The sequence below is a fragment of the Musca domestica genome, unplaced genomic scaffold, assembly GCF_030504385.1.
Source record: "Musca domestica strain aabys unplaced genomic scaffold, Musca_domestica.polishedcontigs.V.1.1 2, whole genome shotgun sequence".
Taxonomy (NCBI): domain Eukaryota; kingdom Metazoa; phylum Arthropoda; class Insecta; order Diptera; family Muscidae; genus Musca; species Musca domestica.
The window spans coordinates 4,228,315-4,249,932 of NW_026712249.1; the positions used below are offsets into that span (position 1 = coordinate 4,228,315).

A 21,618-nucleotide genomic window follows, 5' to 3' on the forward strand; every position below is an offset into this window, starting at 1 on the left:
ATGTTTTTGTTCGTTTTCATTTTCTCCTTCTTTTTTATTTCCGTTTTGTGTGCAACTCACACACGCCGAAAATTCAAGTGACAACAACACGAATAACAACATCAACGCCATCTGGCTGTGTCTGATGGCTACCAAACTTCCTCATGTTGGTTGTTCGGGTTGTGTATCAGCCAATACAGTGTTTTCTTTGCCAAAAAAGGAAAGGTTAACCGAATTATAAAAAATACACCTGAGAAAAAAGATGGATATAATTTCAATCGGCTATATCGATCTAATTCTCCTACGGAGGGTCAATATTTTCAATACACATAACTAATAAAATGGTATATTATATACTATATTCAAATTACTCACATCTCAAAATATTTGAATAGATCAAATATATTTTGAAAAAAATTAGACAACGATTATATATCGAATTTTTTTGTTCCCTCTGTCATATGGCTAGAAAGGTTATATATCAATCGACACGGGCAAAATGTGTCTCATCGAAATAACGGTTTTAGACCCTAGGTCTCTGTGAACCATATTTCCTTTTCAGGACATTTAAGGTCGATCTAGCGACGTCCGTTCACCTGTCTGGCTTGTGCGCACGATAACTTTCGATAGGAGTATCCGTTTTGGTCTAAACTTGTTACATTGTAATATTTTTATCTAACTTATATCGAGTCTATCTGGTATCTCCCCCACAAGACGTCAACATTTTCAAAAAAAAGTATTTTACTGCACAGAAAAACATAGAACGAATTTGATCCAACTTTGCAAATCCTAATATTTGCATCTGTACAGGCCAGGTGCGAAAATGGACAATATCGGTCCACTTCATCAAATACCTCCCCCACAAAGGGTCAAAATTTTGAACAATTATAACTCTTATAAAATGCGAAGTAAGATAAGATGGAATATATCGGTTCACTCCTTCTGGTACCTTTCCCACAAAAGGTCGGTTTTTCAAGAAAAAATTTTTCTGCTCCAACTTTGCAAGTATTAATATTGCGTAAGTGCTAGATCAGGTGCGAAAATAGAAAATATCGGTCCACTTCATCTTCAACTTATATACATCACAATATTTTTATTAACCCAAGGTTTAGTGTGATTATGGAATATATTGGTCCACTCCTTTTGGTAACTCCCCCACAAAGCGTCAAAATTTTGAATTTCCGTGAAACTCATAACACGCGAAATTAACATCCGATTCCATTCAAATTTGGTACATCTGAATATATCTATCAACACAAGATCTGTTATAAAGATGGTATAGATCGGACCATTTCTTCTGGTACCTCCCCCACGAAGGGTCAAAGTTTTGAATAACCAAAACGATTATAAAATCCGAAATAAGTATCCGGTTGTCTTCACATTTCACATAACCCATTATTTCTACTAACACAAGATCTGCTGTAAAGATGGACTATATCGGTCCTCTCCTTCTGGTACCTCCCCCACAAAGAGTCAAAATTTTGAATATCCATGAAGCTCATAAAACGCGAAATTAACATCCGATTCCACTCGGACTCGGTACATATCAATATTTTCAACAACACAAGATCTGTTATAAAGATGATAGAGATCTGATCATTTCTGCTGGTATCTCTCCCACAAAAGTCAAAGTTTTGAATAACCGAAACGAATATAAAATCAAAAAATAAGCATCCTGCTATTTCATATTTCACACATCACAAATATGGAGGTACCCGCAACATCTCTTTTCTTGATAGTAAGACCATATTTTGTGTTATACTATCATAATTTATGCAATATTTTGAGATATTGTTCAAAGCCACTCTCAATCCGACTCTTGTATTTCCTTTTCAAATCTAAACCGTGTGCCAACAAATTTATCACTGACAACCCTTATGTACATTGAAAAATGCATCTCATACTAACATATGTAGTAAGTTTTCACGATTTTCTTTTCTACTCAAATTCTCAGTATCGAACACATGTTACTTAAGGGAAGACATTTAAAAAGAATGAAAACAAAAAATGCGAACATCAACAATAGGGTATCCTCCTCTCTCAACCCACATTTCGCTCACCCATAACATAACACAACACTATTCACGTAATAATGGGCCATTGCGGGGCCATTCATGCAGACATTTGTACTGCTGCTGGTGAGCAATAAAAATATTGGTATGCAACGTTAAAAAGCGGAAGTTCAAAAACTGCAAAAAAAAGAACCCTCGATAAACAGACAAACGAAAACACACGCACACACACACACGTTTGCATTTTCCACAAAACCACCCCTTGAGTCAGCAAAAAGTAAAAAAAATCGCGTTATGTCAGTAACATTAACGGAAAATAGTATCAAGGCTTAAATATTTTTCCTTGTTCTCTCACATCTTTGATGTTGGCGTAGTCATAACTTATGGACTTTGTTTCCCCCTTTTTTCAGCAAAGCCATAGGACAGTGTTTCAAATTATTTTAAGGGGAAATTTAAAAAGGTAATATGCGAAAGGAGCGACGAAGTAGAATAAGAACAAAATGGCAGGTTTCAGAATATTTGCATGAATATTTGCATAAAAAGATCGGAATAAAATAATCTAGAAAGTATCAAACTCTCGAATTCAATTAGCATATAATCGTCCGAACTGTGTAAGGAATTTTTAAAAAAATAATTAAAGGAAAAACTCTGAGCTAAATTAAAAGGGGGTTACAACTATATTTAAAGGAGTTGGTAACAAGCCAGAATATTCTACAAAACTATTTGTCATAGAGGTTCACTATGGGTCTCCGAATTTGTTAATAAATTTACCCAAGCGACCACAACGCATAATTTTTGAAGATGACCTCAAAGACAAGAATGCTCTTTAGCAAATTTCACTAAAGCAACTAGAGAAAGGAAATATCTATTTCTGTTATAAATAAAGAAAAAAATCAATATCACAAAAAAACAAATATTTCCCATTTTTAAACCCTCAGCCATATGGCTAGAGAGGATATACATATATCATTTGATCCGGCCAAAACGTGCATCATAGAAATAACGTTTTTAGACGCTAGGACATTTGGAATCGATATAGCGATGTTCGTCTGTTTGTCTGGCTGGCTTCTGCGCACGATAACTATCCAAGGGAGTGTCCGATTTAATCAAAACTTGCTACATCGTAATATTATTGTCAAACTTAGATCGAGTTCGGAGATGGGCAATATCGGTCTACTCCTTCTGGTACCTCAACCATAAAATGCCAATATTTTCAAAGAAAATAATTTGATGGATTGAAAATAATCCGATTTTGCTCCAACTTCGCAAATCCTAATATTTGCATCAGTGCTAGATCAGGTGCGAAAATGGACAATATCGGTCCACTCCATCAAGTGCCTTCCCCACAAGGATAACAAGTTTGAATAATTATAACTCTTATAGAATGTGATGTAAGAGTCCGATGATATTCAGTTTACCCACATCCAATACTTATATTAACCCAAGGTCTGGTGGAAAAATGGAATATATCGGTCCACTCCTCCTAGACCCTCCCCCACAAAGGGTCAACATTTTGAATATTCATGAAGCTCATAAAACACGAAATAAACATTCGGTTCCATCCAGACTTGGCACATCTCAAAATTTTCATCAACGCAAGATCTGTTATTAAGATGGTAGAGATCAGACCATTCCTTCAGGTACCTCCCCCACAAAGGATCAATGTTTTGCATAACCAAAACGATCATATAATTCGAAAAAAAAAAAACATCCGGTTCTCTTCAAAATATACACATAAGAATATTTTTATTAACCAAAAGTCTGGTGTGAAGATGGGATATATCGGTTCACTCCTTCAAGTACCTCCCTACAACAGGTCACAATTTTGGGTGTACATGAAGCTCATAAAACGCGAAAATAACGTCCGATTCCATTCAGACTACATCTCAATATTTCCATCAACATAGCATCTGTTATAAAGATGGTAGAGATCTAACCATTTCTTCTGGTACCACATAGGGTTCAAGATTTTGAAAAACAAAACGCTCAAAGAAAACTAAATAAGCACCCAACTCTCTTCAAACTTCACAAATACAAACATTTTTGCTAACGCAAGACCTGTTGTGAAGATGATATATATCTTCGAACCCCTTCTGGTACCTCACCCACAAACGGTCACTATTTCCAATACTTTGTGATTCTTTACAACTTGCTATATCGAAATTTATGATTTCGCATAAAATTGGATATAAACGTTCGGTTTCCTTCAAATTTTGCACACATCAATATTTGTATCTGTATTAGATGAAATTCAAACTTGAAAAAAAATTAAAAAAAAAAAAAAAACCCGAAAACTATCACTTAAATGAAATCCGTTATACGGGGACTATACGAAGACGTGTACTTGCAAATAAAATTTTTTTCATAGGCTGTAGTGCCCATTACGAACTTCAAATGCGAAATTTGTTACAATTTTGTCGCAAAAATCATGAAAATAGTAGGAGTATCGGGAGGTACCGTCGTATGGGGGCTATACGAAGACGTGGACCTGCATACGAAATTTTTTGCGATAAGTGTAGTATCCATTAAGATGTTTCAATACGAAATTTCAAACGATTCCGGTGAATAATTTTGCTCAAATCGTCAAAATACCGACTATCGGGAGTTACCGTTATATGGGGGTTTTACGAAGACGTGGACCTGCATATACATTTTTTTCATATGTTGTATTACCCACTTCGAATATCAAATATGAAATTCGAAATAATTTCGGTAAATGATGTCGCTAAAATCAATAAAATACGGAGTATGGGTAGGTAGCGTCATAGGTGCGCTATACGAAGACTTGGATCTGCATACATAATTTTTTGCCATAAGTTGTAGTACCCATTTAGATCTTCCAGTATGAAATTTGAAACGATTTCGGTGATTATAATGTTGATGAAATCATCAAAATACCGACTATCGGAAGGTACCGTTATATGCGGGCTAAACGAAGACTTGGACTTGCATACACAAATTTTTGTCATAGGCTGTATTGCTATATCGCTAAAATCATGAAAATACCGAAAATCAGGAGGTACCGTTATATGTGGGCTATACGAAAACGTGAATCGACAAGGCCCATTTACATACTTAGGTTGCCTGCTGGTAAACTATGCATGTATGAAAAATTTTAGTCTTAAATCTCAATTCGTTCGAAATATATGGTGATTACAACAGACACACGGACATCGCTAGATCGTCTTAGAATTTTACGCTGATGCAGTATATATACTTTTTAGGGTCCATCATGAATATTTCGAGGAGTTACAAACGGAATGAAAAAGTTAATATACCCTCCATAGAATGGTGGAGGGTATAAATATGGAATATTTCGATCCGCTATATCTGTTACCTCATGCATATTTCCAAATTTTCCACAAAAGGGTCGACAATTTGAATAATCATAACTAAAGGCTGGGAGTATCTGTCGGTAAAACCGACTGATACTATTTTAATCTTTTTTTTTTTTTAATTTCGACCTTTTGTGGGGGTGGTACCAGAAGGAGTGTATCGATATTGCCCATCTCCAAACTCGATCTAACTTTGTTAATTATATAACGATGCACCAAGTTTGGATCAAATCGAATACTTCCTTCGAGAGTTATTGTGCGCAACAGCCAGACAGACATATCAAATTTATTTAGGTCCGATACGAAATGGACCATATTTGCCCATTCCTTCATAACGTACGCCATAGAGGGTCAACAATTTGAATAATTATAACAGAAGTCAAAATATATTTATATAATGGAACATTGGCTGAGCGATATATCTGTCGGCAAAACTGATTGATACTTTTTTACTTTTTTTTAAAATTTTGGAGAGTTAATTCAAAGAAAATAAAAAAGTTCCGCTTTTGTTAAAATTCTCAGAATATACAAATTATTAAACCAATTACTCAAAATTGAAACGAGCCCTCGAAATATATTTTTAAAGAAAACTACAAAGACATGTTCATCTGAAATATCTTAAGTCCTATTTTCTCAAAAAAAAAAAAAAAAAAAAAAAAAAAATAGAAATAGAAATAGAAATAGCAACTTGTTTTTTTTTTTTCTTCACTGTTTCTTCCCCCCAATAAAAAGAAATCCATTTTACGGACTATTCCTTTGAATCAAAGCTTTTAATATCCCCATATTCATAAATTTGCCATTATAATTAATTTGGTCTATTGGCAACAAGAGTACGGAACACCACATCACTTATTTACTTAAACTATTATCTGTGTATGTGTGTGTGAGGTCATGAGGGTTAAGTAATTATCTTTGCTCTCATCCCGTGTTCTATCCAAAGATTTTTATGTCGTAGTTTCATCGCTGAGCACTGAATAGAGAATATCAGATTACTCGACGACGCTAACAAGTTGCCATTAATCTCGTTTAACTTGGGTGCCATGCGGATGGGGTCAGAGTCGTTATTCGGATACAAAAGATACTTAAACGCACATAGACTCGCATTAGAGTCGACAAACACATACACACACACGCACCAGTTATATTTTGTCTATGGTTTGCTTTTTGTTCTTGACTCCCAGCCATGGTGATGACATTGTTGTTGTTGTTGTTGCTGTTATTATGATGATGATCTAATGTGGCATATTCACATACAGCACTTCAGTTCGCATGGAGAGTGCAAATGTGTGCTTCTAATCTAAAATGTTGCGTTCGCTTTATTGACTTTGTTAATTATTTTTGAAAATTTTCAAAATTGTCAGTTCATACTTAATAGAGTATTATGTTTGATGGAACAAAGTCTAAGTGGAATGCCGCTCTTAAGCTCCCCATTTCACATTGGTCTTAATCATTTGGCTTTTGCGGGAAAATCCTCCTTGCACCAACGCCCTGATGGAATGTTTAGATTGTTTTGAGTGCAGCACAAAGTTCAATTAATCGAAATTGCAAAATTCCATGCCATTTGAGATGACCAAATGCCGTTCGTCATACCCAAACATTGCTGCTGCTGTTCTGAGTTGCGGTTTGATGTTGCTATTTCTCTGTGGTTAAGTAGCTAAAAATGTGACGTATTTCCGAGAATACGCGATAAAGTTGAAACATTTTCAAATGGGAAGGCAATAATCTAAAAGTATATATGAAGTCAGATACACACGATCTTGTCTGAGTATAATATAAAAATTTTCTATAATCTGGAATAACCCTTTGTGGCTGAGGTACCTGAGGGGGAATATCAGATATATATCATCTTTACAATGCTAGCAAAAACGTTTGTATGTGAGAAACTTGAAGAGAGTTGGATGCTTATTTTGCTTTCTTTGAGGATTTTGTTTTTCAAAATTTTAATCGCTATGTGGGGGAGGTACCAGAAGAAAGGGTCCGATCTCTACCATCTTTATAACAGATCTTGTGTTGATGGAAATATTGAGTTGTGCCAAGTCCGAAAGGAATATTCAAAATTTTGACCTTTTGTGGGGGTGGTACCAGAAGGAGTTGACCGATATATTCCATCTTCCCAGCAGATCTTGCGTTGGTAAAAATAATGGGATATGTGAAATATGACCATAACCGGATGCTTATTTCGGTTTTTATAATCGTTTTGGTTATTCAAAACTTCGACCCTTTAAAGGGTGGGTAGATACCAGAAGGATTGGTTTGATCTCTACCATCGTTATAACATTTCTTGTGTTGATAGAAATAATGAGATGTGTCAAGTCTGAATGGAATTCGATGTTAATTTCGCGTTTTATGAGCTTCATGGCTTTTGAAAATGTCGACCTTTTGTTGAGGAGGTACCAGAAGGAGTGAACCGATAGTGCCCATCTCCCAACTCGATCTATGTCTAACAATAATATTACGATGTACCAAGTTTGGTTCAAATCGGATACTGGCTTCGAGAGTTATCATGCGCACCAGACAGACAGACGGACTGACAGACTCACATCGCTAGATCAACTTCAAATGTCTTAAAACGGATTTGGTCCAAAGAGACCTAGGGTCTGAAACCGTTATTTCGATGAGGCACGTTTTTGCTGTATCAAATGATATACAGGGTGAGAAAAAAACACCCGCAACAAAGTCAAACGCCATAATTTTTACACTTTTTTTTTGTTAAATTTTATTGAATGAAAGCAAAAAAAATTTCGGAATTATCATCAAATTTTAGAATAAGTTTAGATTTGCTCGAATTAGTCATCTTTGGCACGAACTATGGCCTTCGAACGGCCAATGAAACCGTCACACGCTGCCCGAATCTTGCTCTGCGGTATTTTGGTCCATTCCAGGTGAAGCGCTTGATTGAAGCGATCGACACTTTTGTATTTTTTAGTGCCAACCTTGCTTTCCAAAATGCTCTAGACACAATAGTCCAACGGATTGGTATCCGGAGATTTTGGTGGTCATTGTGCGCTGGAAATGAAGCGAGGAACCTCATTTTGTAACCATTCTTGGGTGGCGCGTGCTGGGTCCTGTTGGAATGTCCAAGGTCTGCGGCCAAAATGTTTGCGTACCTAAGGCTTTAATACACCCTCTAGAATATGTTCGCCATAATATTCGGTATATATTTTGATGCCACGGTCGATTTATACGAGCGGAGAGCGACCATCGGCTGTTATGGCGGCCCACACCATCACCATGGCCGGCGCTTGAGTTCTGGTGGCCAACCGAAGGTGCTCATTTTCAGCAAACCTCTTTGGCAAGTAAACACTATAATTTTGTTTAAAAACAGCTGGGCAACAAATGTTTTCTCATCGGAGAAAACCAATTTCGGCAGTTCACCACTTTCGGTCAAGCGAAGCAACTCTTTAGCTCTTTTGAGTCTATTTTTTCCTCTGGAATTTCAATGGCTTTACCCCGAGCTCATTTTTCAATATTTGCCGAATGGAATGTTGAGATATATTTGCCTCACGAGCAATTTTTCGGCCACTGCGACGCGGGTTTCGATCAAGTAGCTTCTTTACTTTTCGAACCATTTCTGCTGATGTTGCTGTTTTCTTCCGTTCACTTCCTTGACGTCGGGCTATGCTACCCCTATCACGGTAACGGACGATGGTACGAGACATAAAAGTTTTATTCACATTTAAATTCTGGAGTGCTCTAACGAAAGCCACTTGTGGTTTTCGAGCCAAATACAAAGAAATCACACCATCGCGCTTGAATTCCATCACGAATTAATTTTTTTTCTGGAAAATTCTCACCAAAATGCTTTTGTACTCTTGTAAACATTACAATAAACTGTCACTGGAATAATTTTAACAGCTGTCGTACGAGTGGCTTAGAACTGACAGAAGTCTGAAGTTGGTTGCAGTTTTTTCATCTCAACCTGTATACCCTCTATAGCTATATGGTTGAGGGTATAAAAAATGGTGTTTGAACTGTGTCGATATATGGTGTATATTTTATACTGGCGACCAGAAATTTCACATTAGGTTGTGCATAAATAAGGTCCACCAATAAGTGTAGGATATTTACCAATATTGCAAATAGCACAACAAAAAACTCAACATCGTTGTCTGGTTTATTGAGCTCAGAATATTCCATAGTGTTTGCCAAAAATGTTTATTAATGCTTCATAAACTAGAAAAAATCATTAACAACAAGAGTGGACTAAGCCCTAGATTCGACGCCTGGGCGGCCTTATTAAATAGGCATTGCTTCTACGGAATGCGTGGCAAATGGGGAATTAAAAAAATTCACATATAATTTTAATAAAAATATTTTATTTATCCTACCCTTTACATTTAACCGCCTCTATTCACTACAAAAACAACAAGAAACACTAAATACCTCCAGCAATGCATTTGGCCAAACTCTTCCTTCTAATTCTTATAACAACTTTTGCTTATTTTGATTATTGATTGAAATTTATTTTTAATTTTGTGAACACACGTTTTAAATTCCATTGAATGGAAGGCACCGACTTTCCCCGCCGTCGATCGACCCATTTCCATATTCAATGAAAACACACACACACAGCTAGACATACAAAAGGAATGTTTGCTAATATATTTTTGGGGCGTATGATTGCTGCATTGCAGACGCACGTTGCTCATTCTCACAGAGACACACAAACAAGCACCCAAATGGCGATATCGCCCAAATGTCTGTCGTCTAACTCTTTGAGTTAGACATCGACTTCAGACAGTTGACCGGACCTGTCAATGGTCTTCTGTTTTACGTGGATAGCCAATTGTCCTTTCATCATTGGTTGGGAAGTCACTGAAATGTCAATTTCTTTTGGGCCTACATGATGGTTATGGCATGACGGTAGGTTTGTTGGCTTGATCGAACAACAAGATAACCAAGCAACCAACACCACTGGCTTTGGGCCAAAGTATCAATTTTCATTAAAAATTCAAGCAGCTTTACAACGTTTTTTTTGTGTTTTTATAACTTTTTGTCTGACGTTATGTTTTTTTTTCTTTTGCTTGAAAACAAAAGTTCAAAAGGTTCTTCACCTTTTTAACTTTGGCCAAAGACGAAACAAAAACCAAATATATACAACAGCATTCTAACTCACACATCGACCGATCGACCGACAGCTATTTAGCTAAACGTCAAACGATAAATAAATGGCAAATTGTTAGTAAACATTTAGGGGCAATTAACACGAAAATGCCCCAAAAAACGTAGCAATTTTTTTAAAACACAAAAGCAAGAACAACCACGGCAATGATAAGTTTTCATTTTTATCAATGAATGGATGGTAGTTTATTTGAACGTGAAAGATAAAAAAAAACCAATGGTGACCAGCCCTAAAATGTTTGTTGCTGCGCTCGTCTAAAATGAAAGAAAGAAATGGACAATAAAGGTTGTCTGATTTTCAAAACAAACTGCTGCGATAACTGCTAATGTTTTGATTTATGGCTTTTAATTGAATTTAAACGAGAAACAAGCCCCCCAATTTTTCGTTCTGTTTATCATATCTAAGTTATAACAGGTCATCTAATTAATTGATTTTACAGGTCTCGAAATAGTTATTTTATTGAATTTATTTCGATACGAAAATGACATGACGTGTTTATGCCGGGAGTAATGACCAACCTTGCTAAATTATTGGATATCCATGGTATAATTAAGAAGGCAGACATATATTTATATTTAGTTTTTTTTTTTTCAAAATTATTCTTTGACAATATATATCTCAGCCATAGGGCTAGACAGGGTATATATCATTTGATACATCCAAAACTTGCCTCATCGAAATAACAGTTTAAACCTTAGGTCTCTGTGGACCAAATCTGTCTGAGGACTTTCTGTTTGGCTGATGCGCAAAGGAACTCTTGAAGTGTTCCAATCTTGGTACTTCGTAATATTAAAGTCAAACACAGATTGAGCTCGGAAATGGACAACAGCGATCCACTCCTTCTGGCACCTCCCACTCAAAAAGGTCGAAATTTAAAAAAAAAAAGTAAAAAATCTGTAAGTTCGGCGGGTCCGAATTTTGAATACCCTCCACCATTTGGAACTAATTTGGCAAATTTAAAAAACAATAAAATCCGTAAAAAATGCTGTTAAAATCTTAAAAATACTAAATGTAGCTGTTATATTAGGGTCTATACGACGACGTGGACCTGCATTGGTAACATTTGTCATAAGCTATTACAATATTCAAATGCGAAACTTAAAAAAAAAATCGGTGAATAATGTAGCTAAAATCATCAAAGTATCGAATATCAGGAGGTACCGTTATATGGGGACTATATGAAGACGTGAACCTGCACAGACAATTTTCTGTCATAGGCTGCAGTATCCGTTACGAACTTTTAATACCAAATTGTGTAATGTCGCTAAAATCATCGGGAGGTACCGTTATATACAAAGGCGTGGATCTGCACATACAATTTTCTGTCATAGTCTGTAGTACTTCCCATTACCAACTTCAAATACCAAATTTTAAACATTTCTGGTAAATAATGTCGCTTAAATCATCAAAATACCGAATATCGGGAGGTACCATTATATGGAGGCTATAGGGCATTTTCAATACCAAAAGTCCTGCAGACATAATACACATTTGAGTAAAATTTTATCAACCTACTTCAATTCGTTCGGAAGCTAGAGTGATTTCCACAGACGGACTGACACCGCTAAATCGACATAGAATTTTATGCTGACCAAGAATATACATACTTTGTGGGGTCTAAAATGTATATTTCGAGGTGTTTCAAATGGAATGGCAAACTTTATATTCCCTCCATACTATGGTGGAGGGTATAAAAAAATATTTTCTGCACAGAAAGACAAATGGTAATTCGATTTTGCTCCAACTTTGCAAATCCTAACAGTATCATCAGTGCTAGGTCAGGTGTGTAAATGGACAATGTCGCCCCACACCACCAAGTACTACCACTGCAATAATTTCAACTCTTATAACATGTGATGTAAAACTCCGATTGTTTTCAAATTACACACATCAAAATATCTTTATTAATCCAAAGTCTGGTGTGAAGATGAGGTGTATCGGTCCACCCTTCTGGTACCTCCCCCACAAAAAGGTCAATATTTTGAATATCCATGAAGTTCATAAAACGCGAAATTGAGCTCCGATTCCCTTCAGACTGGGCATATCCCAATATTTCTATCAACACAAGATCTGTTATAAAGATGTTAGAGATCGAACCATTCCTTCTAGTACCTCCCCCACAAAGGGTCAAAATTTTGAATAATTATAACTCTTAAAAATCGGAAATTAGCATCCGATTCTCTTCATATTTCACACATTGCACATTATTTCAACTAACACAAGATCTGCTGTGAAGATGGGATATATCGGTCTACTCCTTCAGGTACCTCCCACACAAATTTTCAAAAAAATATTTTACTGCACAGGGAGTTAAAGGATAATCCTATTTTGCAAATACTAATATGTGCCTCAGTACTAGGTCAGGTGCGAATATAGACAATATTTGTCCACTTTATCAAGTATCCCCCCCACAAAGGGTTAACATTTTAAATAATTATAACTTTTATAAAATATAATGAAACAGTCCGATTGTTTTCAATTTACACACATCACAATATTTTTATTAATCCCAAGTCTGGTGTGAAAATGGGATTATCTGGCCCACTCCTTCTGGTACCTCCCCCACAAAGAGTCAATATTTTGAATACCCATGAAGCTCATAAAACGTGAAATTAACATCCGATTCCATTCATACTTGGTTCATCTTAATATTTCTATCAACACAAGATCTGTTATAAAAATGGGAGAGATCGGTTTCAAATTTTTGAAAATCGAAACGCTCAAAGAAAGCGATATATACATCCAACTTTCTTCAAAATCATACGCATACATGAAGATGTTATATATTTGCGAATTCCTTCTGGCACCTCACCCACAAATGGTAAAAAAATTTCAATATTTATACCCTACACCACAAGGAGGTCAATGTGTTATATATTTGTGCATTTCTTTGTAACAGAGTCGCAAAGTTGATTTATGCATGTCCGTTTGACCGTCCGCCCGTCTGTCCATGTGTTTTTCATAACCTTTCCAACAATACCTATATTGCCTATATTGGATCCGGGTCTAGCACAAGTCTTGTACCCGGACTATCGGATTAAAAATGTTGGGTCCCGGATCCGTCTCCAAGAAAAAAAATAGTTTTCCGGATTCAGGGTAAAAATACCTAACACTGGAGAAATTTTCAAAAAAAATAAAAATGAAGAGTTTTTCCTAGGCTACAGTTTAATCTTTGATTGCTCTCCTTTTTCTCCTCTACTTCTGTCATATCCAACAACTTCTTCAAACGCCTTTTTTATCTTTTGCTCCATTGATGGCATTGTTTGTCCAAATAAAAACTCAAAAAAAATAAATAAATAAATAAACACATGTGAAACACAACACATTTGAATACTTTTTGCCCAAATCACAAGTTTTTTTTTTTTGGATTTTTTAACGAAAACAAATACAAAAAATCATCAAATTATCAAAATAATTCACCTACGATAAACAAATGGAAGCGTACGTCGTTTTATGTTGCAATTAACAACAACAATGATCATAAATACAATAATTAAATTTTTGAAATAAAAAACACACAACAACAATTCGACACTGCCAAAATGCAAAATCGTTTTTCCACTCATCAATCAAGCAGCGATTCAAATTGAAGAGCTAAACGAATCACAAATTTGAAAATATTTCATTTTTTTACGAAACAAACAAAAAACTTCTGGAATTAGCAACGCATTGGTGTTTGGTAGTTGAAATTTTGTATGGCATCGGAACGGCTGTGCGTCTGAGTTTCAGTGTGCGCGGAAGGTAGTGCATTTTCATTTCGGTGTAATAATTATTGAAAATTTGTTCTCCAACAGAAATGAAAACATAGCCAGCCAATTTTGGCATGAACCAAAAAAAAAATAACAAAATAACATTTCCGTTTACATTCGAATAAACAGCTGGCACTTCGTAGACTAAACTAAAGACATAAAACCAGTCGTTGCCATCAACGGAAATCTTGTAGCGTCTTTGTTGAAAACAACAACAACAGCAGTTCTTGCTTTTGTGTGAGTTGTAAGACTTACATGGAAGTATTGATGAGATGCCCAACGGAAATAAAAGGCGACCGGATACTTTGGAATTAGAGGTACTCCGAGCACAAACACCTGCACGCCAAACCAGCCGAACCCAATCACCAGTGCCACAGAGACCAGCAGCTTCGACCAAACCCAGACGTTATGCCTCGGTGGACAATGAACAGCAACAGCCAAGAGCGACAACAGCGACAGCAGCAACAACTGCACCAACATCTCAACCACCATCCACATTTCCCAATTCGACCCCCCTAACCAGTGTCGACAGCCGGTCGAGACGTTGGTATCATTTCGGTGGCATGTTCTCACGTAATGCCGCTTCGAACACAGCGACCACAACCACCAGCACTGCCAATTTGGAAGCAGCCACTGCGACTCTAGCCAAACCAGAGCCGTCCACCATTGACAATTCAACGGCCACGATACTCACCTTGTCGCCCCACAATGCCGACGACAATCTACCCGATGTGGCCGCTGTCCAACCCAGGCAACAACAGCAGCAACAACACCAGGGTTCGTTCAAACGAAGATCACACAAATCCCGCTCCGGAAGTCTTTACAGTTTGGCCACTCTGGCCCAGACGGGTGAAGTTCAGTTACATTCACGCAGCAATTCCTGCAACAAATTCAAAGACAAAGAAGCCGAACTGGAAGCAGAGGCAGCCCTGATGTACGACGACCAGGTTGCCAAAGCCAAAGAGAAAACCCTGCTAACCAGTCAGCCACCTTCATTCGATAATGTCGATGAAATCACCGACACCATCGGTCCAGAAACGAAATCTGGCCTTAGGGCCAATCTCATGTCCTTCCTGAGTAAATTGGGCATCTGGAAGAATTCCAATTGTCGGCCACCGCGCAAACGATCATCGTTGCGTTCGAAACACACAACGCCAAGTGGTTACAGTGCGACAGGTGCGAGTAGTAGTTTGACCGGTCGGAAATCGGTAACGCTGAGTTGTGAATTTGAACAATTTCCCGCCGGCGATAATGGCGATGAAAAGACGGCGGGACGTTTGGCAAATGCCAAAGAGCTTGGCAAAAGGCGTCTCTCACAAATGCGTCGGCGCAGAAGTTCCTATTATTTTTCAGGTATTTATAAGTGTTGAGAGTGTTTTGAAAATAGATTTAAGAACTATTAACATTATTCAGAATCATATTCATTATTATTATAATTTGATATTTCATTTGTTATTCGAAAGTTCCCTTGGTAATTCGATAGTAATTCGGTAATTCTTTCTATTAAATTAAATTCTATTTTTAATTCCAATTATTTTTATTGTAATTCGAAAAAAAACATACGAAGCCAATGAAAATAATAATAATAATTTTATATAGAACGTGACAATTTTCAAATGGAAAAGTTCGACATACAAATGAAATAAATCGAATTTCTAAAGGTCTGTAACAAATTACAAATGAAATTTCACTTAAAATGTTTCGGATTAGAAGTGGAATTTCATGATAACAATCACAATTTTTTTAGTTGGGCTCCACTTCTTCTTTGCAATTTGAAACCTCGATTTTTTTTATTGAATATTCGGGATACACTTGAAAAACTTACAAATCGGAACAAATTATTTAGGATTACTTTACGTTGGGCGCCACTTTTGTTCGAAAATTCTCGATCGAGATCTTTAAACCACAACTCAAAATGTATATGTACATCAACAAGGGTGCGATCCAAAATAATCCAGACACAATAGTCCAACGGATTGGTATCCGGAGATTTTGGTGGCCATTGTGCGCTGGAACTGAAGCGAGGAACCTCATTTTGTAACCATTTTTGGGTGGCGCGTTTTGGTCTGCGGCCAAAATGTTTGCGTACCCAAGGCTTTAATACACCCTCCAGAATATGATTATAATATTCGTCATTTATTCTGATGCCATGGTCGATTAATACGAGCGGAGAGCGACCATCGGCTGTTATGGCGGTCCACACCAAGACCATGGCTGGCGCTTGAGTTTTGTTGGCCAACCGAAGGTGCACATTTTCAGCAGACCTCTTCTTTGACAAGTAAAAACGATCATTTTGCTTGTTTACAAACTGCTGCGCAACGAATGTTTTCTCATCGGAGAAAACCAAATTCGACGGTTCGCCATTTTCGGCCAAAAAAGCAACTCTTTAGCTCTTTTGAGTCTATTTTCTTTCTGTGGCTTAGAAATGACAGCAGTCTGAAGTTGGTTGCAGTTTTTTCATTTCACCCTGTATACATTCTTGCCTAGAGATTTTACACTAAAACTTGCTTCAAAATCTTTATTAGCTATGGAGCAGGAATTTCAAGTCCTACTGTATCAAAATAAAATTCATATTTTTTTCGACATATTGGGCGCCACTTTTTGAAGAAGATTGAAGATGAGTAAAAATGGAGAGTAAAATATTCGTCATTCGTGAAAAAATAGAATGTGGTGCCCATTGGTATTTTGTCAGCTTTAGAGATCTAAACAAATCTCTTTTGTTTCTTATCTTATCACAATATGTATAATTACATTTGCCTTCATTGGGCGCCATCCTTTGTTTGTGTGTCTTAAAATCTTTGTTTAAACTAATTAAATTCTAACATTATATGTAAAATGATTATATAGTATGTGGCTCATTTAAAGTCCTATTAACTTCCAATAAATGAAAAAAACAATTTCGTTCCCCACTAATAAACAAACGTTGTTTTATAAAAACAACAATAAAAGGATGAAGCCTGACCATTTTGCAACAACAAAATACTACGGTATCCCGAACAAATAAGCCACACTGTTCTAAAAAAACTATTTTTCACATACGTTGGGCGCCATTTTTTCGCCATCACTTTTTTCGTAAGCAAAATAAATGTATAATAAACTTACCTTTTCTGAATTAAACATATAAAAATGCGTACATGCTTATAAATAAATATGTTGGGCGCCATTTTCAATAATTTCTTGAAATTTCCTACTATTTTCAACATTATCGATTTTTGTCAGTAACGACAAAAAGCATGTAAAATAATAATAATAATATAAAAACTAAAACAAATCTTAAAAGGAAACTCTTTTTTCTTTTCTTATTTACAGATAATGAACGCAGAATACGTGCTAATGATCGGGAGTTCAATGCCCAGTTCAAATATGCCGTAAGTATCATAAGTTGGTTTAACAAAATAATTTACGCACAGTTATATTAACAACGACTCTTGAATAATATTTCGACTCATTCACTTATGAAATTAAATTTCCAACATTGCATCCTTTCATAAAAAATACTTACCCTTTAATTTTAAAATCATTTATTACTAAGCATTCGGCTGCGCCTCAATACTTCCGTACAATGCCAAGATAACTAGCCTGATATCATCATCCTCATCATCATCTATAATTGGGTTAGTGGGTTAGTCAGGCATGGCGAGCCTAAGCGCCAAGCAAATACAATCAGCCTTCTAAACAGACGACAGGCAGCCAGCCACTCAGCCAAAATGACACAGCAAATTAAGTTATTGAAATCGTGTGAAATTCACTCATTCATTCGCCAAACAATTGCGGAATCATGCACCCCAGTGAATTGGAGAGAGATATTCAATTTACTTGGGGATATCCATAAATGCATCGACCGCAACCATAACAACAAACAGCGTTCTGGTAATGTGGGTTCGTGTCGTTGAAATTGGCTGCCTGGCAGTCAGCCGTACGTAACCTGATATGGGAAACAATTTGCATGGCGGGGCTAAATTGTTGTTTACACAAATTTAATGAAATAATGTGAGAAAAAAGTTGGAGGATTTTTTTTGTATAGAATGACCCATTTTGCGAACGTTGGCCTACATAAAGAGAGGGAAAACTGTTTCGTAATTTTGGCACGAGCACAGGAGCCACAGGGAGTAGTCGTGATGACATTGTCTGATTTTGTGGCTATGATATAATATTTGTATTGAACAATACCATCTCTTGAGAGCTATATATATAGGGTGAGATAAAAAAAACTGCAACAAAGTCAAACGCAATAACTTTTACATTTTTTTTAATTTTATTGAATGAAAGCAAAAAATGTCGGAAATAGCATAAGATTTTAGAATAAGTTTAGATTTGTTCGAATTGGTCATCTTTGGCACGACTTATGACATTCAAACGGCCAGTGAAACCGTCAAACGCTGCCCGAATGTTGCTCTGCGGTATTTTGGTATTTTTTAGTTCCAACCTGGTTTTCCGAAATACTCCAGACACAATAGTCCAACGGATTGGTATCCGGAGATTTTGGTGGCCGTTGTGCGCTGGAAATAAAGCGAGGAACCTCATTTTGTAACCATTCTTGGGTGGCGCGTGCTGAGTGGGATGGTGCTGAGTCCTTTTGGAATGTCCAAGGTCTGCTGCCAAAATGTATGCGTGCCCAAGGCTTTAATACACCCTCCAGAATATTTTCGCGATAATATTCGGTATTTATTCTGATGTCACGGTCGATTAATATTAGCGGTCGATTAATACCATCACCATGGCCGGTGCTTGAGTTCTGGTGGCCAACCGAAGTTGCACATTTTCTTGGCCTCTTGGAAAGTAAACACGATAACTTTGTTTGTTTACAAACTGCTGGACAACGAATGTTTTCTCATCGGAGAAAACCAAATTCGGCGGTTCACCACTTTCGGCCAAGCGAAGCAGCTCTTTTGAGTCTGCTTTCTTTCTTTTGCGGTGTAAGTTCTTGTACTTTTTGGAATTTCAAAGGCTTTACCCCGAGCTCATTTTTTAAAATTTGCATATAATGAGCTGTCATAGGAATAATTTTAACAGCTGTCGTCCGACAATGGCTTAGAAATGATGGCAGTCTAAAGTTGGTTGCAGTTTTTACATCTTACCCTATATACCCTTATCCATATGCCCATATAGGGTAGACATATATCATTTGGTGCGGCCAAAACGTGCCTTATCAAAATATCGTTATTAGACCATAGGTCTCTTTGGTTCGTTTCGGGACATTTGGAGTCGATCTGGCTATGCCCGTCCGTCCGACGGTCCGTCTGTTTGTCTGTCTGCTGTCTGGTTCGCACGATAACTCTCGATGGGAATATCCGATTTAGTCCAAACTTGGTACATCGTAATATTATTATCAAACTTAGATCGAGTTCGAAGATGGGCGATATTCTTTTGGTAACTCCCCCAAATCCTAATATTTGCATCATGTAAAAGTTCGATTGTCTTCAAATTACATTTATTAACCCAAGGTGTGGTGTGAAGATGGAATATATTGGTCAACTTCTCTTGGTATCTCCCCCACAAAATCTCAAAAATTTAAATATCTATGGAGCTCATAAAACGCGAAACTAACATTCGATTCCATTCATATTTGTCACATCTCAATATTTCCATCAACATAAGATCTGTTATAAAGATGATAGAAATCGGAAAATTCCATCTGGTAACTCCACCACAAAGGGTCAAAGTTATAATAACCAAAACGATTATTAAATTCGAAATAAGCATCCGATTCTCTTCAAATTACACACATCACAATATTCTAATTAACCAACGGTGTGGTGTGAAGATGGAATATATCGGTCCACTCCTTCTGGTACCTCTCCCACAAGGGGTCAACATTTTGGATATCCATGGGGTTCATAAAACGCGAAATTAACATCCGATTTCATTCAAACTCAGTACATCTCAATATTTCCACATCTGTACACATCTGTCGTCAAACCCGACTGATACTTTTTCACTTGTTTTTATTTTTGTTCTCTCTCTCTTTAATTGTTCTTTCTTTAACATTAATTTTAAGTTTCAATTAAAATAATCCATTGTTTTTCTTTCATTTTCTCTATCTCTCTCTCTCGTTGCAGGACAACTACATTAAAACGTCCAAGTATTCGATGATGACATTTTTGCCCTTCAACCTTTTGGAGCAATTTCAACGTTTAGCGAATTTTTATTTCCTTTGTCTGCTGGTGCTGCAACTAATCCCGGCCATATCGTCACTGACACCCGTTACTACAGCCATTCCATTAATCGGTGTGCTAACCTTGACCGCCGTCAAAGATGCCTATGACGATATTGTAAGTATTACGACCTCATTTTTATGACTTCGCATAATAAATGGACCAGAATGATGGTGTACATACATCCATCCCCACAAACACATATTTGTATTTGAAATACCTTCCGATTGTATAAACATTTTATCACATTCTTAGCCGCTTGTTTCCGAATGCAATATTAAAATTCTAAAATAATAATGGCCTTTGAATGCGTAACACAACGAAACGAAACAAAAGAAGATGAATTGAATGTGGAAAGAAATGAAATAAAACTGACCCGACATCTGCAAGTTTTATGAATTACTCATTTGCCGCAGTCATCTAACAAATAATTCACATTCACCATTTAAGCAAACAAAAATTAACAGAGTTGCCAGAGTTGTCAATAGTCTCTGCTACATAGAAAGTTCATAGAATATATTCTGTTGTTAAAGCTCATAGAATATATTCTGTTGACTTCGATAAGGATTATATTAAAAATTATTTATTGGAGGAATATATATACCCGGTTGAATTCGGTTGAATAAAAAAGATATATTCAATTTGGGCTACTATTACATATATTGTAAGCAATACCCGTAAAATCGGATGAAGATATATATCGAAGCTAAATAAAAATCTGAAACGATTTCGATGAAATTTGGCATAGGTATTTTCGAGCTGTATTTGATGTCCGGTATTCGAATATCACTGTTGTGGAGTGCATACACATTTACACATTTAAGGAAGCTGTGGCTATATCTGAACCGATTTCCACCAAATTTGAAGTACATGCTTCTTGGCTGAATTCGGTTGAAAGTGCCATAATTCACTCCATTTGGGCTGATATTAGTCATTTGGTGCACAAAAAACCTGGAATCGGATAAAGATATTTATGGGAAATATATCCAAATCTATACCAATCTTGACAAAAATTTAAACACTTACTTCTGAGCTGTATCTTATATCTGGTACCAAAGATTATTGTTGTGGAATATGAAATAATTCGGTCGGATGTGCCAAAATTCAGGTCATTTGAACTGATATTGTCCATTTGGTGCACAATTAACCCGAAATCGGTTGAAGATAGCTATAGGGAGCTATATTTCATCTCAATCGGATAATAAATGCGACCTGCATTTTGTTCACAAAAATATATAGACATACGGACTGACAGAAAATGATTCT

The 21,618-nt window shown here is 36.6% G+C and overlaps 1 protein-coding gene across 4 annotated transcripts in view; it reads left to right on the plus strand.

Annotated features, from left to right (window-relative positions):
- LOC101899866 (phospholipid-transporting ATPase ID) overlaps nt 1-21,618 on the plus strand; it is a 145,583-nt gene that overhangs the window by 91,654 nt on the left and 32,311 nt on the right. Inside the window, exons 1-3 of one of the 4 annotated variants that reach the window (XM_059121688.1) lie at nt 14,303-15,550; nt 17,507-17,565; nt 20,257-20,469. In XM_059121688.1, the coding sequence (XP_058977671.1) occupies nt 14,470-15,550; nt 17,507-17,565; nt 20,257-20,469 (1,353 nt within the window). In that variant the 5' untranslated portion in view covers nt 14,303-14,469. Of the gene's footprint in view, nt 1-14,302; nt 15,551-17,506; nt 17,566-20,256; nt 20,470-21,618 lie in introns of those variants that run through there. The other 3 variants (XM_059121689.1, XM_059121690.1, XM_059121691.1) reach the window with 3 other exon arrangements.